The sequence below is a fragment of the Nymphaea colorata genome, chromosome 9 (genome assembly GCF_008831285.2).
Source record: "Nymphaea colorata isolate Beijing-Zhang1983 chromosome 9, ASM883128v2, whole genome shotgun sequence".
Taxonomy (NCBI): Eukaryota; Viridiplantae; Streptophyta; class Magnoliopsida; order Nymphaeales; family Nymphaeaceae; genus Nymphaea; species Nymphaea colorata.
In genome coordinates this window covers 12487636-12504056 of record NC_045146.1, presented here as the reverse complement: position 1 = coordinate 12504056, position 16421 = coordinate 12487636, and the positions used below count along the sequence as shown (strand labels likewise).

At 35.9% G+C, this 16421-nt stretch overlaps 1 protein-coding gene across 1 annotated transcript; it reads right to left on the bottom strand.

Annotated features, from left to right (window-relative positions):
• Positions 1-593: 593 nt before the first annotated feature.
• Positions 594-15741, bottom strand: LOC116260981 (alpha-1,3-mannosyl-glycoprotein 2-beta-N-acetylglucosaminyltransferase). Its single transcript, XM_050079655.1, has 19 exons — positions 15360-15741; positions 13311-13361; positions 12152-12239; positions 9975-10037; positions 9788-9822; positions 9494-9570; positions 9350-9395; positions 9167-9229; positions 7156-7222; positions 7005-7073; positions 6795-6864; positions 6640-6701; positions 6425-6514; positions 6226-6320; positions 5717-5779; positions 5590-5628; positions 5310-5480; positions 3550-3678; positions 594-1031 (listed from the first exon to the last, which is right to left on the bottom strand). Exons 1-18 carry the CDS (start codon positions 15426-15428, stop codon positions 3562-3564), a joined length of 1335 nt encoding a protein of 444 aa, XP_049935612.1. The 5' UTR covers positions 15429-15741; the 3' UTR covers positions 594-1031; positions 3550-3561.
• Between the last annotated feature and the right edge of the window lie 680 nt (positions 15742-16421).

The following is a 16421-nucleotide window of genomic DNA, read 5'->3' as shown; positions in this document are numbered from 1 at the left end:
TCTTGCTCGCCGACTCCTGTCATTTCCGAGCTAACGGGCGGCCAGAAAAATCGCCCGTAAACTGAATTCTCTTCTAACTTATTTTAACCTGAAAAATGGACGAATTAATCCGAACTAAGGTGACCCATCTTGATACCAGTCTTACCATTGCTGAGTTGATACATGGCTGAGAAAAGGTGACCAACTCTATTTTGTTCTTTGTTTGGGGAATATTTTGAGCTTTTCCTTTCAGCCACCCACTGACTGGCCAAGGAACGGAAGGTCTGAGGTTGATCTCCACACGTCTCAATGTCAGTGATTTCCTGGCCTGTCGGCGGGTGGCCGGAAAGGCCACATTCTTTCAGTTCTAAAACCATTTGCGTTGACCATTTCTTATAGCCTACGCCAGAAAGAGAAACGGCCAGCTGGTCACTCACGATGCTGGAGACTTCAAGGCGGGGATTCCCTGTCTAATTGATGGCCGATAATTTATTTATTTATTTAGGCCAAGAATGATTGGACATATGAAAATAAAGCTATAGTAGGTACATGTCTGGTATCTGATACAACTATGTACTTTTCGATATTGGAAACAAGACATCCTTTTGTCAGAATGGGGAAAAGGAAAGCAGGGGGAATTAGTTCTTATTTGCACAAGAAGAAGTCCAACATGTTGAGTGATATTGGATCCCCCGTTCAGACATGATTCCCTGTCATAGAAATGAACAAAGAAACAAAATTTCCGGAAAATGGTGATCCCTCGTTCATACATGAATCCCTGTCAAGGGAACCAAAATTTCCTAAACTGGCAGGACATGTATCACGTTGAAAACCTTGAGACTGACCAAGCACCTCGTAGTCTCAAGGAATTGTGAATCACATAAGCAAATACATGTGGCAACAAGCTTTACATGATCATACCAGAAAAAATCACCCATTTCTCGTCGAGCCATGAAAACTACAGTCCCACGGGAAATCATCTGTCAGCAGGAACCTGCGTAAGAAACATCTTGGTTTCATATGTGATGCAGTTCCGTTGTGGTGCAGACAACCTGTTTGCATGGGAACTTGGTTAGTTAAATAGACCAGCAACAGGCATATCAGAAAATAGACTAACTAAGCAAAAGACAATCACAAGCTTCTCCTTAGAAAATCTTGAAATTTCAAACTTTTGGCCTCAAAGACTTATTTAAATGTCCAGACACCCATCAACTGATACATTTATAATCTAGCAAGAAATCACAGGCTAGAGTCCAGCGGGTGACTAGTCACATGGAACAGAAGGTTAGGATCCTCTAGATGTTCATCGGCATCACACAATCTATGACCAGAATCACTTCTAGTTTTTTTTTTTTTTTTTCTATTGTGTTTGTGGGTGTGTCGGCATGCATGCATGCTACAGTGCACCGGAAACACCTTCTCCTGCCCATGAGAAACAACAGGTGTAGATTGTACCTTTTGGTCAAACTTGACAAATGTATTAACCATAATTTATTTAAAAAGTTTATACTTTGGATCACTTCTGGAGTTGCAAAGGTTTGGTACATTGTGGGACCATCAATTTCATCAATTTTGAGGGTTGTAAAAGTCATGCATGCATCGCACATATCATTCCACCATTGATTTTAACTATAGCACATGTACATTTCCATTCAACAGAGACTTAAAAACTAACAAAAGATAATGGTCTTTCCAGGGCCAAACAACATATCTCATCATTACTAATATAAATAAGCAATCAAATTTTATGTGTGCGCATGTGCGTGTGAGTACATGACAATCTGGAACAATGAAACTTGAATGGATTACAAGACCAAGTTAACAGGGAATCGAGACAGTGGGACAGCGAGCTACCCTGTCTTAGAGAGAGATTTGTGTAGAGAGATACAAGTGTGAGCAGTCATCAGTGAGTGACTTAAGGACTAAGTAACATGGACTCTTCACAAAGGTTCGCACACCTGAGTCACGGCTGGGGTGCAGCTTGGGTACGGCGTCGGCGACAAAACAAATTGCTTTATTTTCCACTAAACCATCAATAAAATCATAGTTAATAATTAATTGTTATTTTATTACTTGTGAAAATTTTATTGTCAGTTTTATTGTTTGCAGAAAATTTTATTTACATATATATACACATATACATATATATGTAGATATATAAAATATATCCATCCTCGCCACACCGTACCTATGTTTTTTTTTTTTTTAATGAAAAATGCCACAGCTGCACCTGTATTCACATTCGCACCAGCACCCACATCCCGCACCTGTATGACAGCTTAAGGAGAACACAGCTGGGAGCAGGACCACTCACAGAAAGGGCTCCCACCCTCTCTCTCCTATTAGTATTTTTTCTTTGTTACTCTAGTTATGGTATGGCTAACTAATTGTTGAGTGGATGGCTCACGAAGTACCAAATGATGTGGCACATGCAGCCAAAAACAAACATGCACACGTACACATTTGTGTGTATATGTTTGGGGGATATTGTACGTGCACACTTGCATGAGAGATCTAGTCCTTGGACTTGCATAGAGTACACTTACCAGGCTTTTGCCTTCGTGGAACTTCTGATAATTGTGCGATCACCAACATTGTTCTCAACAATTTCTAATCAAAGGTTTCCATTATGGTTTTTCCAAAAGAAACATTGAGAAAATTTGAACATAAAGATGATAAAAAGATTAAAGTTAATAGATTTTCTAGTAATGTTTATCCAAAAATATAATGAAAGTTATGAAACAAGTAAAAAAATGGAAAAAACTCATACACTTAAAACATATGAAAAAGGAGCTTTTTGGAACCGTCCATAAAATCTTGGGTAACCTCATGATATCTTCCAGTAATATTTTGAATAAATATTTTCCAATATATTGTGTGGCTTCAAACGGCGATAATAGTTTGAGACTCTTAATTCTTAAACTAAGCCACATAGGTAGATATGGGTGCAGGTATGGAGATACTTGTTTGGACTTGAGAATTTTAAAAGACGCAGGTGCGAGGAAATGGCAGGGTGTGTGTGTCTATAAATATCATGCATGACCTACAAGATTGAAGCAAAACAATTCATAAGTCAATACATAATGCGTTAAACAACAAAATATATCTGCTCAATAGTTTATGCATATGATCCAACTAAATTAATTTAAAAATGATGAAAAAGAAATAAGTGAAGCCCTTCATTTAAAATTTTGAAGTGAACTGGGTCTGACTCAGACTGATGACATGGGTACACCAAACATTCCCACATACCCATGTTAATAATACATTGCAAGTCCTTTCTAACATCATGAAGCATCTTTTCTGAAATAGATGACACCTAGTTGGTTACATAGGGTTCACAATGATATCAAGTGTATTATACTTTTTCTCCATCGCATAACAGAGATTGGGATCACTTCCCCAAGCTTCTATACCTGAAAGTAAACTTTGACAATTCTCTTGTATTAACTGCTTCAGTTATTGCAAGTTTCTATAGAATTCACAGAGTTACCAAAGGTCATATCTGAACTAATTCTTGACAGAACCAGGTGTCCTCACAAAATAAAATTCAGCTAATGACACACTCACCAGTTTTTCTAATTACAAGCTTTTGATCCCAAGCTGCTGAGGGGAATCTGGGCCCACAAGAAATATCCGTCTTGCAGTCTGCCATCTAAACACAACTACTCCTTTATATGCAGTTCTGGGTATTCCATCCTGCAAATTGATAAAAAGATTAAGTCATAAGAGCTGTACTTCTCTTTTTCTGGAAATGAGAAAAAAAGTGCACTAGGTGCATTACTATAATTACTATACAAGTAATGTTAGGGTGCTCTGGCCTCAAGGTGCAGCAGGACTCACCTTGAGAATATCAATACCTACAGCTTGGTTAATCTTTATGCCAATCAACTATGACCTCCTATTATATTCAATAAAACTTAAGGTTTACATCGTGTAACTATGTTGCCTACCTACAAGTTTTACAAGATCAAAAAATGAACAACTCAAACTGTATGAAAAATTTGTTCTCTGAAAAGACAGGTTCTATGTCAGAAGAACAGTTTAAATCATGATTCAATCATATAGATTATATAAATAGACATATCAAAGCTTGTTGCATCATAGTTTCTTTAGGTGGCAGTAAGCAACCTGATGCACCATAGCATTATCTCATGGGCACTGCGCACACACATGCCTTTGTACATACACATATTCATAAATAAAACATAGATGTAGTATATATTAGGTACTCATAATCGCATAATACATACATGTATAGTACTATATATCATTTACTATGTAGTGAAAAACATTAGGCAAGCCTAAGCCATAGACCTGAAAGGGGACTGATAGGCAGCACCCAGGCCAGAAAGAAAAAAGGTATATAAAAAAAAAGAGAAGAACTAAGAAGGAGAAGAACGAAAAAAAGAGAAACGAGATAAATAAAGGAAAAAATAGAAAAAAAAAGGAGAAAAGTTTTCTAAAAGCTTCTGAAGTGGTTGCCTAGGTACTACAGTCAAGTAAAGAAAAATGGTTGCCAAGGGACTAGGCATACCTGGGCACTCTTTTGACTACATACATGACGTATCAGCAACTTCAAAATTCAAATTTGATTGTTAAATAAATACAGTATCACGAGTGAAAAACAACGGCAATTCAATGCAACAATAATAATAGTCGGATGTATCACATGTACCAGGGTACAATTCTTCAGACCAACACAAATTGAAGCAAATCAACCTTCAAAATTCAATTCATGGAAAAAAAGACATCATAAACCTTCAAACATTGGTCAACATGAAAACAGAACATGCATTGTCTTCCTATTCTCATAAAGAAAATTAAAAAGAAAAAATAGATTAGGAAAAAAAGAGAAAAGTTTAACCAAAAAAAAGAAAAGAAAAGAAACAGAGGCCTTATATAAAAGTTTAGAAATTAATTGAGGAGCAAAAACTTTATCCTTCAATTTAAATCAATCAGAATTGCTAATCTTGCTTATCTGCATCATCTGAAAGACCAAAATTTAAAGGAACATGAAAATAATGGTATAAAGCTTGTTTGTGTCAATCTTGTATTAGCTGCCAGGATACTTTTTTCTTCAAGTTTTGGAAACTCTCAAGGATTCTAGCTAAATGCATATTTGCGTTATATATGCTAAGTATCACCAGTCATTACGATGGTGAAATCCTGATAGAGGGACCAAATGTCATTAGGATGCTACTTACAGAAGGCATTGAGAATTCCTAACAACTGCATTCAGTATTTAGTTTTAAGATAGTTTAGTATTTATGCAGAATTTGAGAAAGTGCTTGGGAAGTAAAATTCATATAGAGAATCAGCACAATTGCCTTCCATTCTTCAAAAATTCCAAATTGGCGTGCAATTTGCTCAAATTCCCCCTGATCCTTATATTGTATCCGGACATCACCATCAATGTTGTAAGCCTTCAACACAACATTAGTTCCTTGAACAAGGGTAGCATTTGATACAAGCGAACTGAAATGCTTCAGAAAATTTCCCTGCAGTTTCAAACTCAATAATTTGTCAAATGTTTGTGGTGGAGTAGGGAGGACAGAGAGGAATTTGTCCAATAATTTTATGCTTTAAGGTTGAAGGAGAAGGCATTACCTCCAATAGATAACTTAAATCCATAGACTTCCAGTCCACCTTTCATTTAGAAAAAAGAGAAAAACATATAAGACATCAAATACCAGAAAGGGCAATTTTTTTTCTAAATGGGATAACCATTACACACATGAACATCATTCAACTTGATTGGTTCCAGGTACTGCCTGAAGAACTGTCCCATGCTTGAACCCTGCCAAGGAATGGAAACAATCATCAACGAAAATGCATCCATAGATTCCATACACTCAAAGTATGTGGATGAAGATGATAAAAAGGCAACAGAAGGTGATCTGACCAATTAGTGATAATTGTTATCTAAAAGGAAAATTTTTCCAAAACAAATATCAATGGCCACTTCAATCTGATTTTGAGGACTCTCCTTTGAGATTTAAAAAAAAAATTACAAGTACAACAAAATAAATCTAATGATAACTAGTTGCATAGAAACACAACATATGATGGAAGGATGAATGATCGCTCAGACAGGAACACAAAGATTCTATCATTCTACAATTAATTATTATAAAGCTTTCAATATGATCACATTGACAAAATGATAAGCTATTGTCTATCATTCAAGCTGGTACCCTTTTGGATAACACGTTAGCAGCAAACAGATGAATTAGGTAAGCATACATGTTCCCCAAAATTGTATGTTCTGCAAACTTCCGGGCGGACAAACTGCCGGTTCTTGTGGTTCTCTTTCAATCTCAGCCAATCATCCCAGTAAGTATGCCCAGTTAAGAATTGCAAAATGCCAGAAAATAGAACACAAAAGCAAGGTCCAAAACTAAAGAATTTAACCCAATAAAAGAATTTAAATAGAAAGGATATGCTCTTGGCCATTTTGGGGACAATTCATCCCATATAGACTTTGACAGCATCCATCCAAGTCCAGGAAAAAAATCTGAGCGGTAAAGAGCTTCTGCAGAAAGTATCACAAGAAATTCAGACAGAAGACGACCAACTGATTGTTTAACCTGAAATGGCTGCATCAGGCACTGATACTAAAGCGTGAAAAGGTCCATAACTAAAGCATGAAATTCTCACCAGGATCTTTTACAAACTGCCTCTGTCCATTGTCATTCCAAGAAGAAACAGCCATAATTGTTCTTTTGAAATAACCAAAAAAGGAGAATTTAGAATGGGTCTTAGCATACTTCTCGTTTTAAGGACAACAAATTGCAAGGTTAATTTGCACATACTTATCCTTCTCCAGGAGCTTCGCTGCTGCCTCAAAATAATCAAAGAAATCTGGGGCAATCTCCATGTCATCTGTCTTCCACAAAAATAGGTTTCTTCAGCAAATTAGACCACATAAAATGGACAAAGGATCACAAAGGAGACACTGAGGCCAACTGAATGAGAAATCTTCAATACATTTTCTACAATTACATGAAATATACTGCATTTACCTTCTAATATAATTACATGTGAGAAATTATACTTCCCAAATAGTTGATCCAAGGCCCACTTGTAGTGATCTGAAGAAAGAGAAAAAGTTTAACTATGCTAGGAAAAAATTAAGTTAGTCCTGAAACTACGCTCTTGAGGCAGCCAACTTACTTGCGATTTTATAATATGCAATAATTTCACCAGGCCTTTCTGTTTTCACTGGTTCAAGTTGCAGATGCTGTATCAAAAAAGATATAATCAGTATCCACAAAAAATAACATTTAGCTAGGAATCTTAAAAGAACGAACCATGTTATATGCAAATGAGATAACACTTAAATCTTGTACTACCATAAATGGACTCGTCATAAAAATGAAGTTTGATCTTAAGATATTGTAAGCAAGGATAAAACTAGATAGTCAGCGAGCATAAAAATGCATCAATTCAGAATTGACTTCTTACATCCAAATTTTTAGATATGAAAGAGGACCCCTTCATGATTGTACTTAGTTATTGATATGGCATGAATATCATCATGTACATAAATATGTATATGCATGTGTACTAGAAGTTGGCATTTCTATCCAGACACTACGTAAACAATGAATCATCTTTTTCCCGAGAACTCAGTTTTGCTAACGTGGTTCCTACAATAACTCAAAAAACAGGTTGAACTGACATGATGAAATGTCGGAAACTAGGACATAGCCAATTGCATAAATGACATATTTGCCATTACAAGTATAGCCAATTGCATAAATGACATATTTGCCATTACAAGTATGTTAAGACACCAAGTAGCTTCTAGCTACTTTTTTTATATAGAGTCGGATGAATTTGAAAGAGTTTTTATCAATTTCATTAAGAACATCCATTACTTAACCACACAAACTAGGTATTTTTTCTTTATCACAGTATAAAACTTATAATGAATAGCATTTCTTTGCTCTATCTGCCCTCAGCTGATAAAATATTTCTGAGATTCACAGATCCTCCATAATAACATGTTTTTCTACATGAAGGATATCCCCTAGTGAGGTTTTAACAAAAATCAGCACAATGTTAGCAGGCTGTCTGAAGAAACAGTTGACAAATTTTGTTTAGGACACAACCTGATATCTGAATCTTCAAATGTCAAGGTGTTCCTACTTACAAAAGGACTGATTTCAGAAGCTCATACTTTCCATGAAAAGTTTGGAAAAGTGAAGTTTCCAGTAGCAACCGAACCAATGTATTATGCTCACATGCAAACATAACATTCAGGTCCTATTACAGGAATCCTTGACTTCATGCTATATCAAGGTAGAGGATCAAGGTTCCAAAGAAGAGAATATCAATAAGGCTCATGCCACTTCCAGATCTACTCATACATCCATACCATAATCCCCTGAAATAACAATAGAGCTCTGGTTTATGATACTGGAAGTGGTGAACATAATACCAACAGAACCTCGACCAGAGCAAGAATCAATTTTAATCTCAACACTAATAAGGAACTTTGGGAGAGGGGAGGAAGACCAGGCTCAGATTTTTAGGAAAAAAAATACAGAAAATTTTGAAAAGTCATGGCCGAAAGATGACAGACCAAACCTAAATATACATTCAGTAATCAGTCAGACACCTGAAAGCATGTTAACCATGTATCTTATTGGTGAAAACACAGAGGCTTGCAATTACGCAACCATTAGAAAAGTAAACAATAGTTGTCTTTGACCTTAAAATCATGCTACTTAAGTGTGGACAAAGTGTGATGATTCAAGCAACAAAACTAAAAAATATTGAACACCATAACTCAATTATGGCCATCTATCACTAGATTTGGCGACAAAACCGTTCCTTTAACAATATGGTAAATAAAAGTATTAAGTCTAGCACTAAGAAAATACAAGACCCTAGTAAATTCTGTCACCTAATTAAAATAAAATGGCATCCAAATTTTTCCATCCTAATAATATTCTAGCTTTTAAAGATTTTTCGATCATGAACAAAAGATCTTGTATAAGATGCAAAATAAATAAGACAGAAATCTCATGCCATTTCATTTAACCAGCGGAAAATTTTACTACAGAAACATTTCACAATAAGATTCTTCATATGCATGCAAGTGAAGGAGGTTAGTGATAACTGATAACAGCTATCAAATTCATCTTAACTATCAAAACTAATTAAGTGGAGAATTGACCTGCATATATTGTATTTCACCATAACTTAGACTTTTACTTTTGACATCTGGATTCGTTCCATCCTACAAGTACATTAAAGCCCTCACATCATTAGAACAAGCAGGCCAACAACTCTCACATTGCAGAGAGAAATATTAACACAAGAACTTTAAACGAGTTATAGAAGTTACAATAGAACATGCCTGAGATATAAAAAGTGGAAACTTTGAAGCAACAGGATTGTGATACCTGAAAAATAGATATGCGCATCAGCAGACAAATGTGATACCAAAAAATGAACTAATGAATATCGTATAAGGCAGATCAAGTAGAAAATAAGGACATACTTCAGTATGGATTGAACTGTCCTTTCTAAATAATCAGGACGATTACAAGCCATTATCACAACAGCAGCCACTGGCTCCTGTAATTCAGACAGAGATTAATGCACGTTATTACATTTTAGCAAATACAAGTGCTAGTAAAAGTGACTACAGTTTGCAGTGTCAGAAAGTGTTTTGCAAAAAAGTGACTCCAAAAAGTAATGGACAGATTGGGAATTCCACCAGTGCCTTATCTCAAACCAAGAGAACAGAAAAACATCTTATGAATGTATCAGGAAGGATAGCATCTATCTTCACCTTTATTGTATTAAACAGCTGGTTCATGCCTTTTCCTGCATGGAAAGATACGTGATTAGTGGAGGCACATTTACGAGGCAACAACACATTGTGTGATGCATGAAATAGGTAAGGAGTCACAATCTAGCTTTGTGTATAATCATGCAGCGTATTATCTGTAAAAGGTGAGGAAAAACTAAGGACAGACTTTCAAGTTCGTGGATAAGAGCCTTCAATTGCCCAAACTCCTCATCTTGGCGCCTTTTTTCTTCTGCAATTGAAGGGAAAACCAAGTAATGAAAGGGATATTGAATAGTTAAAAAAGCTGTGAGTCAATCACACAATTGTAAACTATGCAACTCAACAAAGAAACAACAATAAGAAAAGAATCAAGATACCATAACTATTCATGTTGAACAGACAAAAGAATCACCCATGAACATTCATTAAATGAGGGGCCCAAAGTTGTAGCACGCTTGGACAGACAGTATCATGAAACCTGTACTTGTCTTCTACTAGTTGGCCATGTTACCCATGTTTTGAGGAACACACGCATACACACATGTATCATAGTCACAAATTAATTTTTGTCATTGCATTGTTAAATGGGAGATAAATGAAAAAAATGTATTCACGACCTTTTGACCAATTTCATAAAATGTAAAAGTCGCAGAGAGAAGCCATGTAGATTATATAATGCAAAGGGTGACTATTGTAACACCAGATTATGAGAAAGTTTAGAGTCTTTAGACCCTTATAACAGATTTTCGGAAATCATTGAAGGATTAGAAGGGATAGGAGATTGGTTAAGTGAGTAGTTATCATGGTTCCAAATCTATGTAATATGGACACTTTTGTAAATCAGGCCCAACAAGGCAAATACTTCAAAATATCACTCTTGAATCTCCCACCAACTCAACAAGGCAATACACAAGAGACCTCTAACAAGAGGATAAAGAAACATGTATTGATCTTCAACAATAAAACAAGAAGTGGCTTAAAAAGCCATAAGCTAAAAAGAGGGGAATCTACACTATTTATAGAGGAGAGAACAAAAGCAAGAAGAGGGCTAGCCGTTGGGACTAGTTCCGACGGCTAGAAATCTAGCCGTTGGGACTAGTACCTTTAGGGAATAAAGAAAAAGAAAGGGGGTAAAAGGGGAAAAGTAAAAATACATAAAAAAGGAAAAATTACATAACTATCCTAATATCCAAATATAATATATATATATATATATATATATATATATATATATATATCAATGCATACATTCTAACATTCTAACAACTTTAAAAGGGAGAAGTACAAGTGTCAACACAGTCAATGCACCCAAGACTGAATCGGTGCAATTTTGCCGAGTCCAAACTCATCCAACACTTAGGGTTTTCTTTTATTTTTTTTATCTTACCAAGTATGTTAGTGTGAATATTATATGAATATGATTTGATTGGGTATTATAATCTTATTTGTTTGTTAATAGCTTGTTTTATCATATTTTGTTTATGCTTATCCGCTACTGTTGTTTTATCATACGAGAAGTTATGAACTGATTTGGCAATTGGCCCTTATAATCTGATTTTGAAGTCTGATCATCTTTTGTTCAAAATCAAATTTTTAACAACTTTTTGACAGTGTTTTTCATGTTCAGATGCATATAAATATGAATATCTATTGTAAAATCAGGTCATGTTGTTGATCTGTTTTAATAACTTTTATTATTCTACAAGTTTAGCTATATGTATATATAGCACCTGTACCATATTGGCATCCATAACCATACCCATGTGAGTCTGTGACACAATTTCTGATCTTTTTTAGACAGGAACTGAAACTGCTAAAACGCATGTTTCAAACCCACTAAACTAGGAGCATGAGCTCGGTGTGGGAGTGGGGCAGACATGTGCTAGAAGCCTAGAACCCTCTTTATGGCTGCCCAAATAATGAAGGAAATGAGGGGCCCTTCTATAGTTGAAAAGAAAGTAGCCACCTTCCCCACATCATAGAGACGGGATCAAGATAGTGAGAGAGGAGGCTTCCTTAGAAAAAAGACCGATACCATTTAAAGGCAATTTACACTTGAAGCTCATAGTATGAAAATACAAGAAATCAGCATCATATCTCACATGGGAAAGAGAAGCAATAAAAGCAACAAGGATCGAGAAGTTCATTTAGCTGTGAGAAGAAATTGAATTGTTAATATACTAGAAAAGGAGGGTCCATTGGCCTATGAGAACTTGTTGCCAATAAAAACCAAAATGATACACTTGTTTGGATTATCTCCATGACAAAGTTGCAAACTTCAGAAATGTCACAGCTATAATTTCCATCACATATGCATAGTTGGCAGGCCATGGTAGAAATAGGCAAGTCTGGAAAAAGAGAGACCTTCTAGAGCAACTATCTTTCCCTGCTGCATGCTTATTTGATCGATCAATGACCGCATTTGACTTGTACACCCATTCTCAGATTCCACCTGTTTGTGCAATATCAGAGATACATTGTGCTCAAGTAATTGCTTGCATGGTCTCTTCAAGAAAGCAAAACATGATCACTCTAAGATAACCATCAGAACAAGTGAAGCAAGAATGAGGGGAGAAAAACCCACCCCACCAAACAATAACTAAACCATATGGGCCAAAACATCAACCAAATAGAAAACAGAGACAATGGAAGAACATGACAACGACACTGCCCGAGAAAAGGTCAAATTTCTAAATTATGAAAAAAAGACCGTGAAACATGGAATAAAAAGCTCAGCACATCATTCTAGAAAAATGTAAACTAATTGAAAACAAAAGTGGAAAACTGTTTCTTTACCAAATCATGCTATTGTTTCTATCTGAAGTGAATGCCTCTTTCTGAGAAAATCACAAATAGCTATCCCAGATATTACAAATAGCATGTATATGTTCCTTGACTCAGTGAATAAGTATTCAGTCTACAGAACTTTGGCCTCATGGTTATCAGTGTCATTTCAGACAGCACAACCTGATTACTGGGAACGGATGGTTAGTGGAAGGAATAAAGACTTTCTGTAGATAAAAAATGTAAGCAAAAGATGCTTCTTTTAAGGTTATGCTGTTCCAAAATCTTCTTAGTTCATCACCAAGCCACAGAAGACATAGTGCAGATCAAAGTTCATTAAACACAAAGAATTAACTAAATCTATTTATCTCGCATGATCCATAAGCAGAAGCTATCCTTATCACATGAACAAGAACATGCTCCAAAAACCTTAAATTCAAGTTTTCAACTAAGCTGATACTCTTATGTAATAATGTATTTGGAGAAGCTAATTAATAGTGGATAAAATGAATACAGCACGAGATGGAACAATTTGTTTTCCTTTTTCTTTCTCCTCCTCCTTTCCCACCCTTTTCTTCTTTAGTGGGGAAAGGATTGTGGTCTGTAGTGGGTGGTTTGTGTGCTGTGAGGAGGATCCTCCAGTGAAAACAGAAATACAAATCAGAGCATGAAAAAAATTGTCACCACCTACATAAACAAAAAATTCCCAGCAATAGTAAACAAATGACACACAACATACAGCTGCTGCGAGACGGTCTGCATACTTCGACTGTGTTGCAAAAAGACGCATCTGCAGTGAAGTAAGAAAATCATTGTTACAACTCAAATTAAGAAATAAGCACCTCCAAGATCTAATTATTTCGTTCATCTTTGTACACATCCTGTATTTTAAATAGATACCAGTTTTAGATTTACCATGGCCATGGATATAAAAAGAAAAAAACATAAGACTGCGAATGTAGAATTTCAGCATTTTGGCATTCATAAGACAGAAGATTGAGATGGCATTCTTAGCAACATAACTTGCGGAAAGAAAATTTGTCTTGTTAAGGAATCCACCCAAGGAAATAAATATATCTAAAAGAAATAAGTTAAGAAGTTCATTAAATCCAACAAATAGTCTTAGTTTCTCCTTATCAGAATTTATTTTTATTATGAAATTAAATTTCCTGAATCCAGTGTATATTAGAGATAATATTTAGTCATTCATTCTTTCGTTCATTGAGTACAATGAGCATCTTTTTCCATGTCCATAAGAAAGTTCTATAATTACACCTATGATGTTGTATTTCAAATTTTTTGTGTGTAAAATTGCATGCAGTATGGCATAATCTTTTCGTATCTGTGGTTACTTGTGTAAAAGGTATGGAAAACATAGGAGACTGCCTTCTTTCTAGAGAGAAAAGGCAGGCTAGATAATTTTTTATCTTTTTAGTATCTCTTCATGCAGAGTCCCTTTTTGGTCATTCACCACATTTGGCCATAATATGGATGTCTCAAAAAATGTAGCTACAACAAATATGGATTACTATATGTAGGCACATAAATGCACATGCAGAGTTATTAGATCTCCATTTCTGAAAAACATTCCCCTGAAGATATGCATTCTATTGTTAATATGAAATAAAAAAAAAAAAATCACAAATCCAGCTATATTGGGGAATTCAACATGTCTATGCACCCATGAACGAACACATAATATGCAAATTTTTTTGATGCATTAATTTGATTTTTAAAACCAAAAGGTTGAAGCTGTTCAATTTTATATGCTTACAAAATTTTATTACATATTAGAGCATGTAATGTGTCAATTGATAGGTTTTCTTGATATGAAATTTGCATCCATGTAGTAAAAAAGGAAAGACTACCAACATGGAAGTCATTAGGTTCAGGTGTTCAAGATGTTATAGAGTGCATCTGTAGATAACAGAATCTAAGGGCCTTATGTGTACATACATACTTTGTATGTACATATGCTACATGCACAAACATATATATCTACTTGTACATGAGCAAAGTTGGTTCCTCCTACAGTTCCATATGATATGGACAACTGTTATTTGTTTTATCTTTTGATGTATTTTGTATGTTGACTAAATCAGACTCTATAGATGTATGCAAGATTTTTTTTTTCCTCAAAAAATAACTCTTGCATCACATTTTTCATGAAAGGCATGATTTTAAAAGTTTAAGCTATAGGATGTTTATGAGCCATTGCTTTTTAAAATTCATCAAATGCATGTAGGTGTTATAATGATTTAGACCACATCCATGACTACTACTCCTTATGCAGATGACACCTTGTGACTGTTCTGCTTCCTTTAAAACTTCTACGACCATCCCCGATAATCACCCACTGAACTTGAAGCATGTGGAATGTGAAAAAGATCTTTGAGTTACTCCAACGCAACCCAATCAAATGAATAAAACCCTAACTTCTATCCTATGCTCTGCCAAATTATTCTCGAAACGGATCACCAATCTCCCCTGAATACTTTGTAAGAAGGCTCCGTTTCACAACAATTGACAACAACGGGCCGTCATAAAGTAAAATAGGAAATGTAAGATCCAAAGAAATAAGTAATTATTCGGACTCAATTTTCATCGTCCCTTCGCGCACTCGCATCCCTAACTAAAAGCAGCAGAAACAGCCAAACAGACACAGCGATGATGAGAAGGAACCAAATGAACTGAGAAGGAACCAAATGAACGACATTCCAACTGAAGATTCACATTCACATTAACAATTCGACGCTGGACAGAAAAATACCGAAGGATAGTAGCCGACCTGGATGAAAATGAAGGCGGCCGCTGCGGCGAGAAGAAGGATCCTCGCGTCGCAGAAATTCCTCGCCATCGCTCCAAGCGAGGATCGAGATCTAGCGTGCCCTCCTCCTCTCTTCTTTTCAACTCTACCACCCTCCGATTGGTACCCGCGTTCAATTCTTGAGAAGGACCCAGAGAAATCTCCGCTTTCGTCGGAGCTCGTTCTCTCTACTCCCGAGAAATAATCAGTCCGCCTGGAGTCGGTGGATGTATGGACGAATCGTCGAGGCTCGAGATGGAGGACTCCCGAAGGTGCTGCCTTCTGCTGCCTTCTGCTTCACGCTTAGCCATCAACGCAGGGGAATCGGTCGTCGGGAAAAGTCAAGTCGTTTCTCTTCCCGTCTCTACATGCAATACGAGTCTAAAAGATTCGGTTCTTTAATTCGATCCATGTTTTTTGGTTGGGGTAAAAAGCTTAGTGTGAGAGGATAATGTACGCGTTCTTAATCATATGAATGCTATTTTCATTAGCAATTTCATAAGAAGCAATCTTCAAGACTCTAACGTATGAAAATTCTATGTTTCAACTCAATCTTTCTCCTCAATAGTTAAATTCTCACACTTAGCAGAGTTGATACTTCAGACCCTGGCTGCGTTGCGTAGAAGGTTTTTTTTTTTTCCAAAAAAGTTGTAAAATAAGTAAAATTATCATCACTACAACGACCGTTGTTGATCACATAAGCAATTTTTTCCCATAGCAAATGTTCGATAAAGAATGGTGAGTGAATCTAATTTGATGGGAAAAATTAAAACTTCCAAGCACCCACTTGCAAACCCTTCGTTAAAACGTAATTAGGCTGCATTTGATCTTCTCCGAACTAATATCCATAGTGATTTGAGATGCACACACGTTTGAAAACAGCTGTTCTCGTATCAACTTAGTGTTACATTAACAACTTGTTCAGTAATCATTTGTTTAATGAACTTAACTGAATATATACATAGATAGTTATTTTGAAACGTTGAGATCATGAGTTCACCAAAAAATTATACTCAGAGTTCATATTGGACTATGTCGAATCAA

What these genes read in the sequence shown, in the direction of transcription:
- LOC116260981 (XM_050079655.1), bottom strand. Translation starts at nt 15,428, where the DNA reads ATGGCGAGGAATTTCTGCGACGCGAGGATCCTTCTTCTCGCCGCAGCG. An exon ending in CAGACCGTCTCGCAGCAGCT is followed by an intron (nt 12,240 to 13,310) that starts GTATGTTGTGTG and finishes TTGCACAAACAG; the next exon opens with GTGGAATCTGAGAATGGGTG. An exon ending in TTCCACTTTTTATATCTCAG is followed by an intron (nt 9,230 to 9,349) that starts GCATGTTCTATT and finishes ATGTACTTGTAG; the next exon opens with GATGGAACGAATCCAGATGT.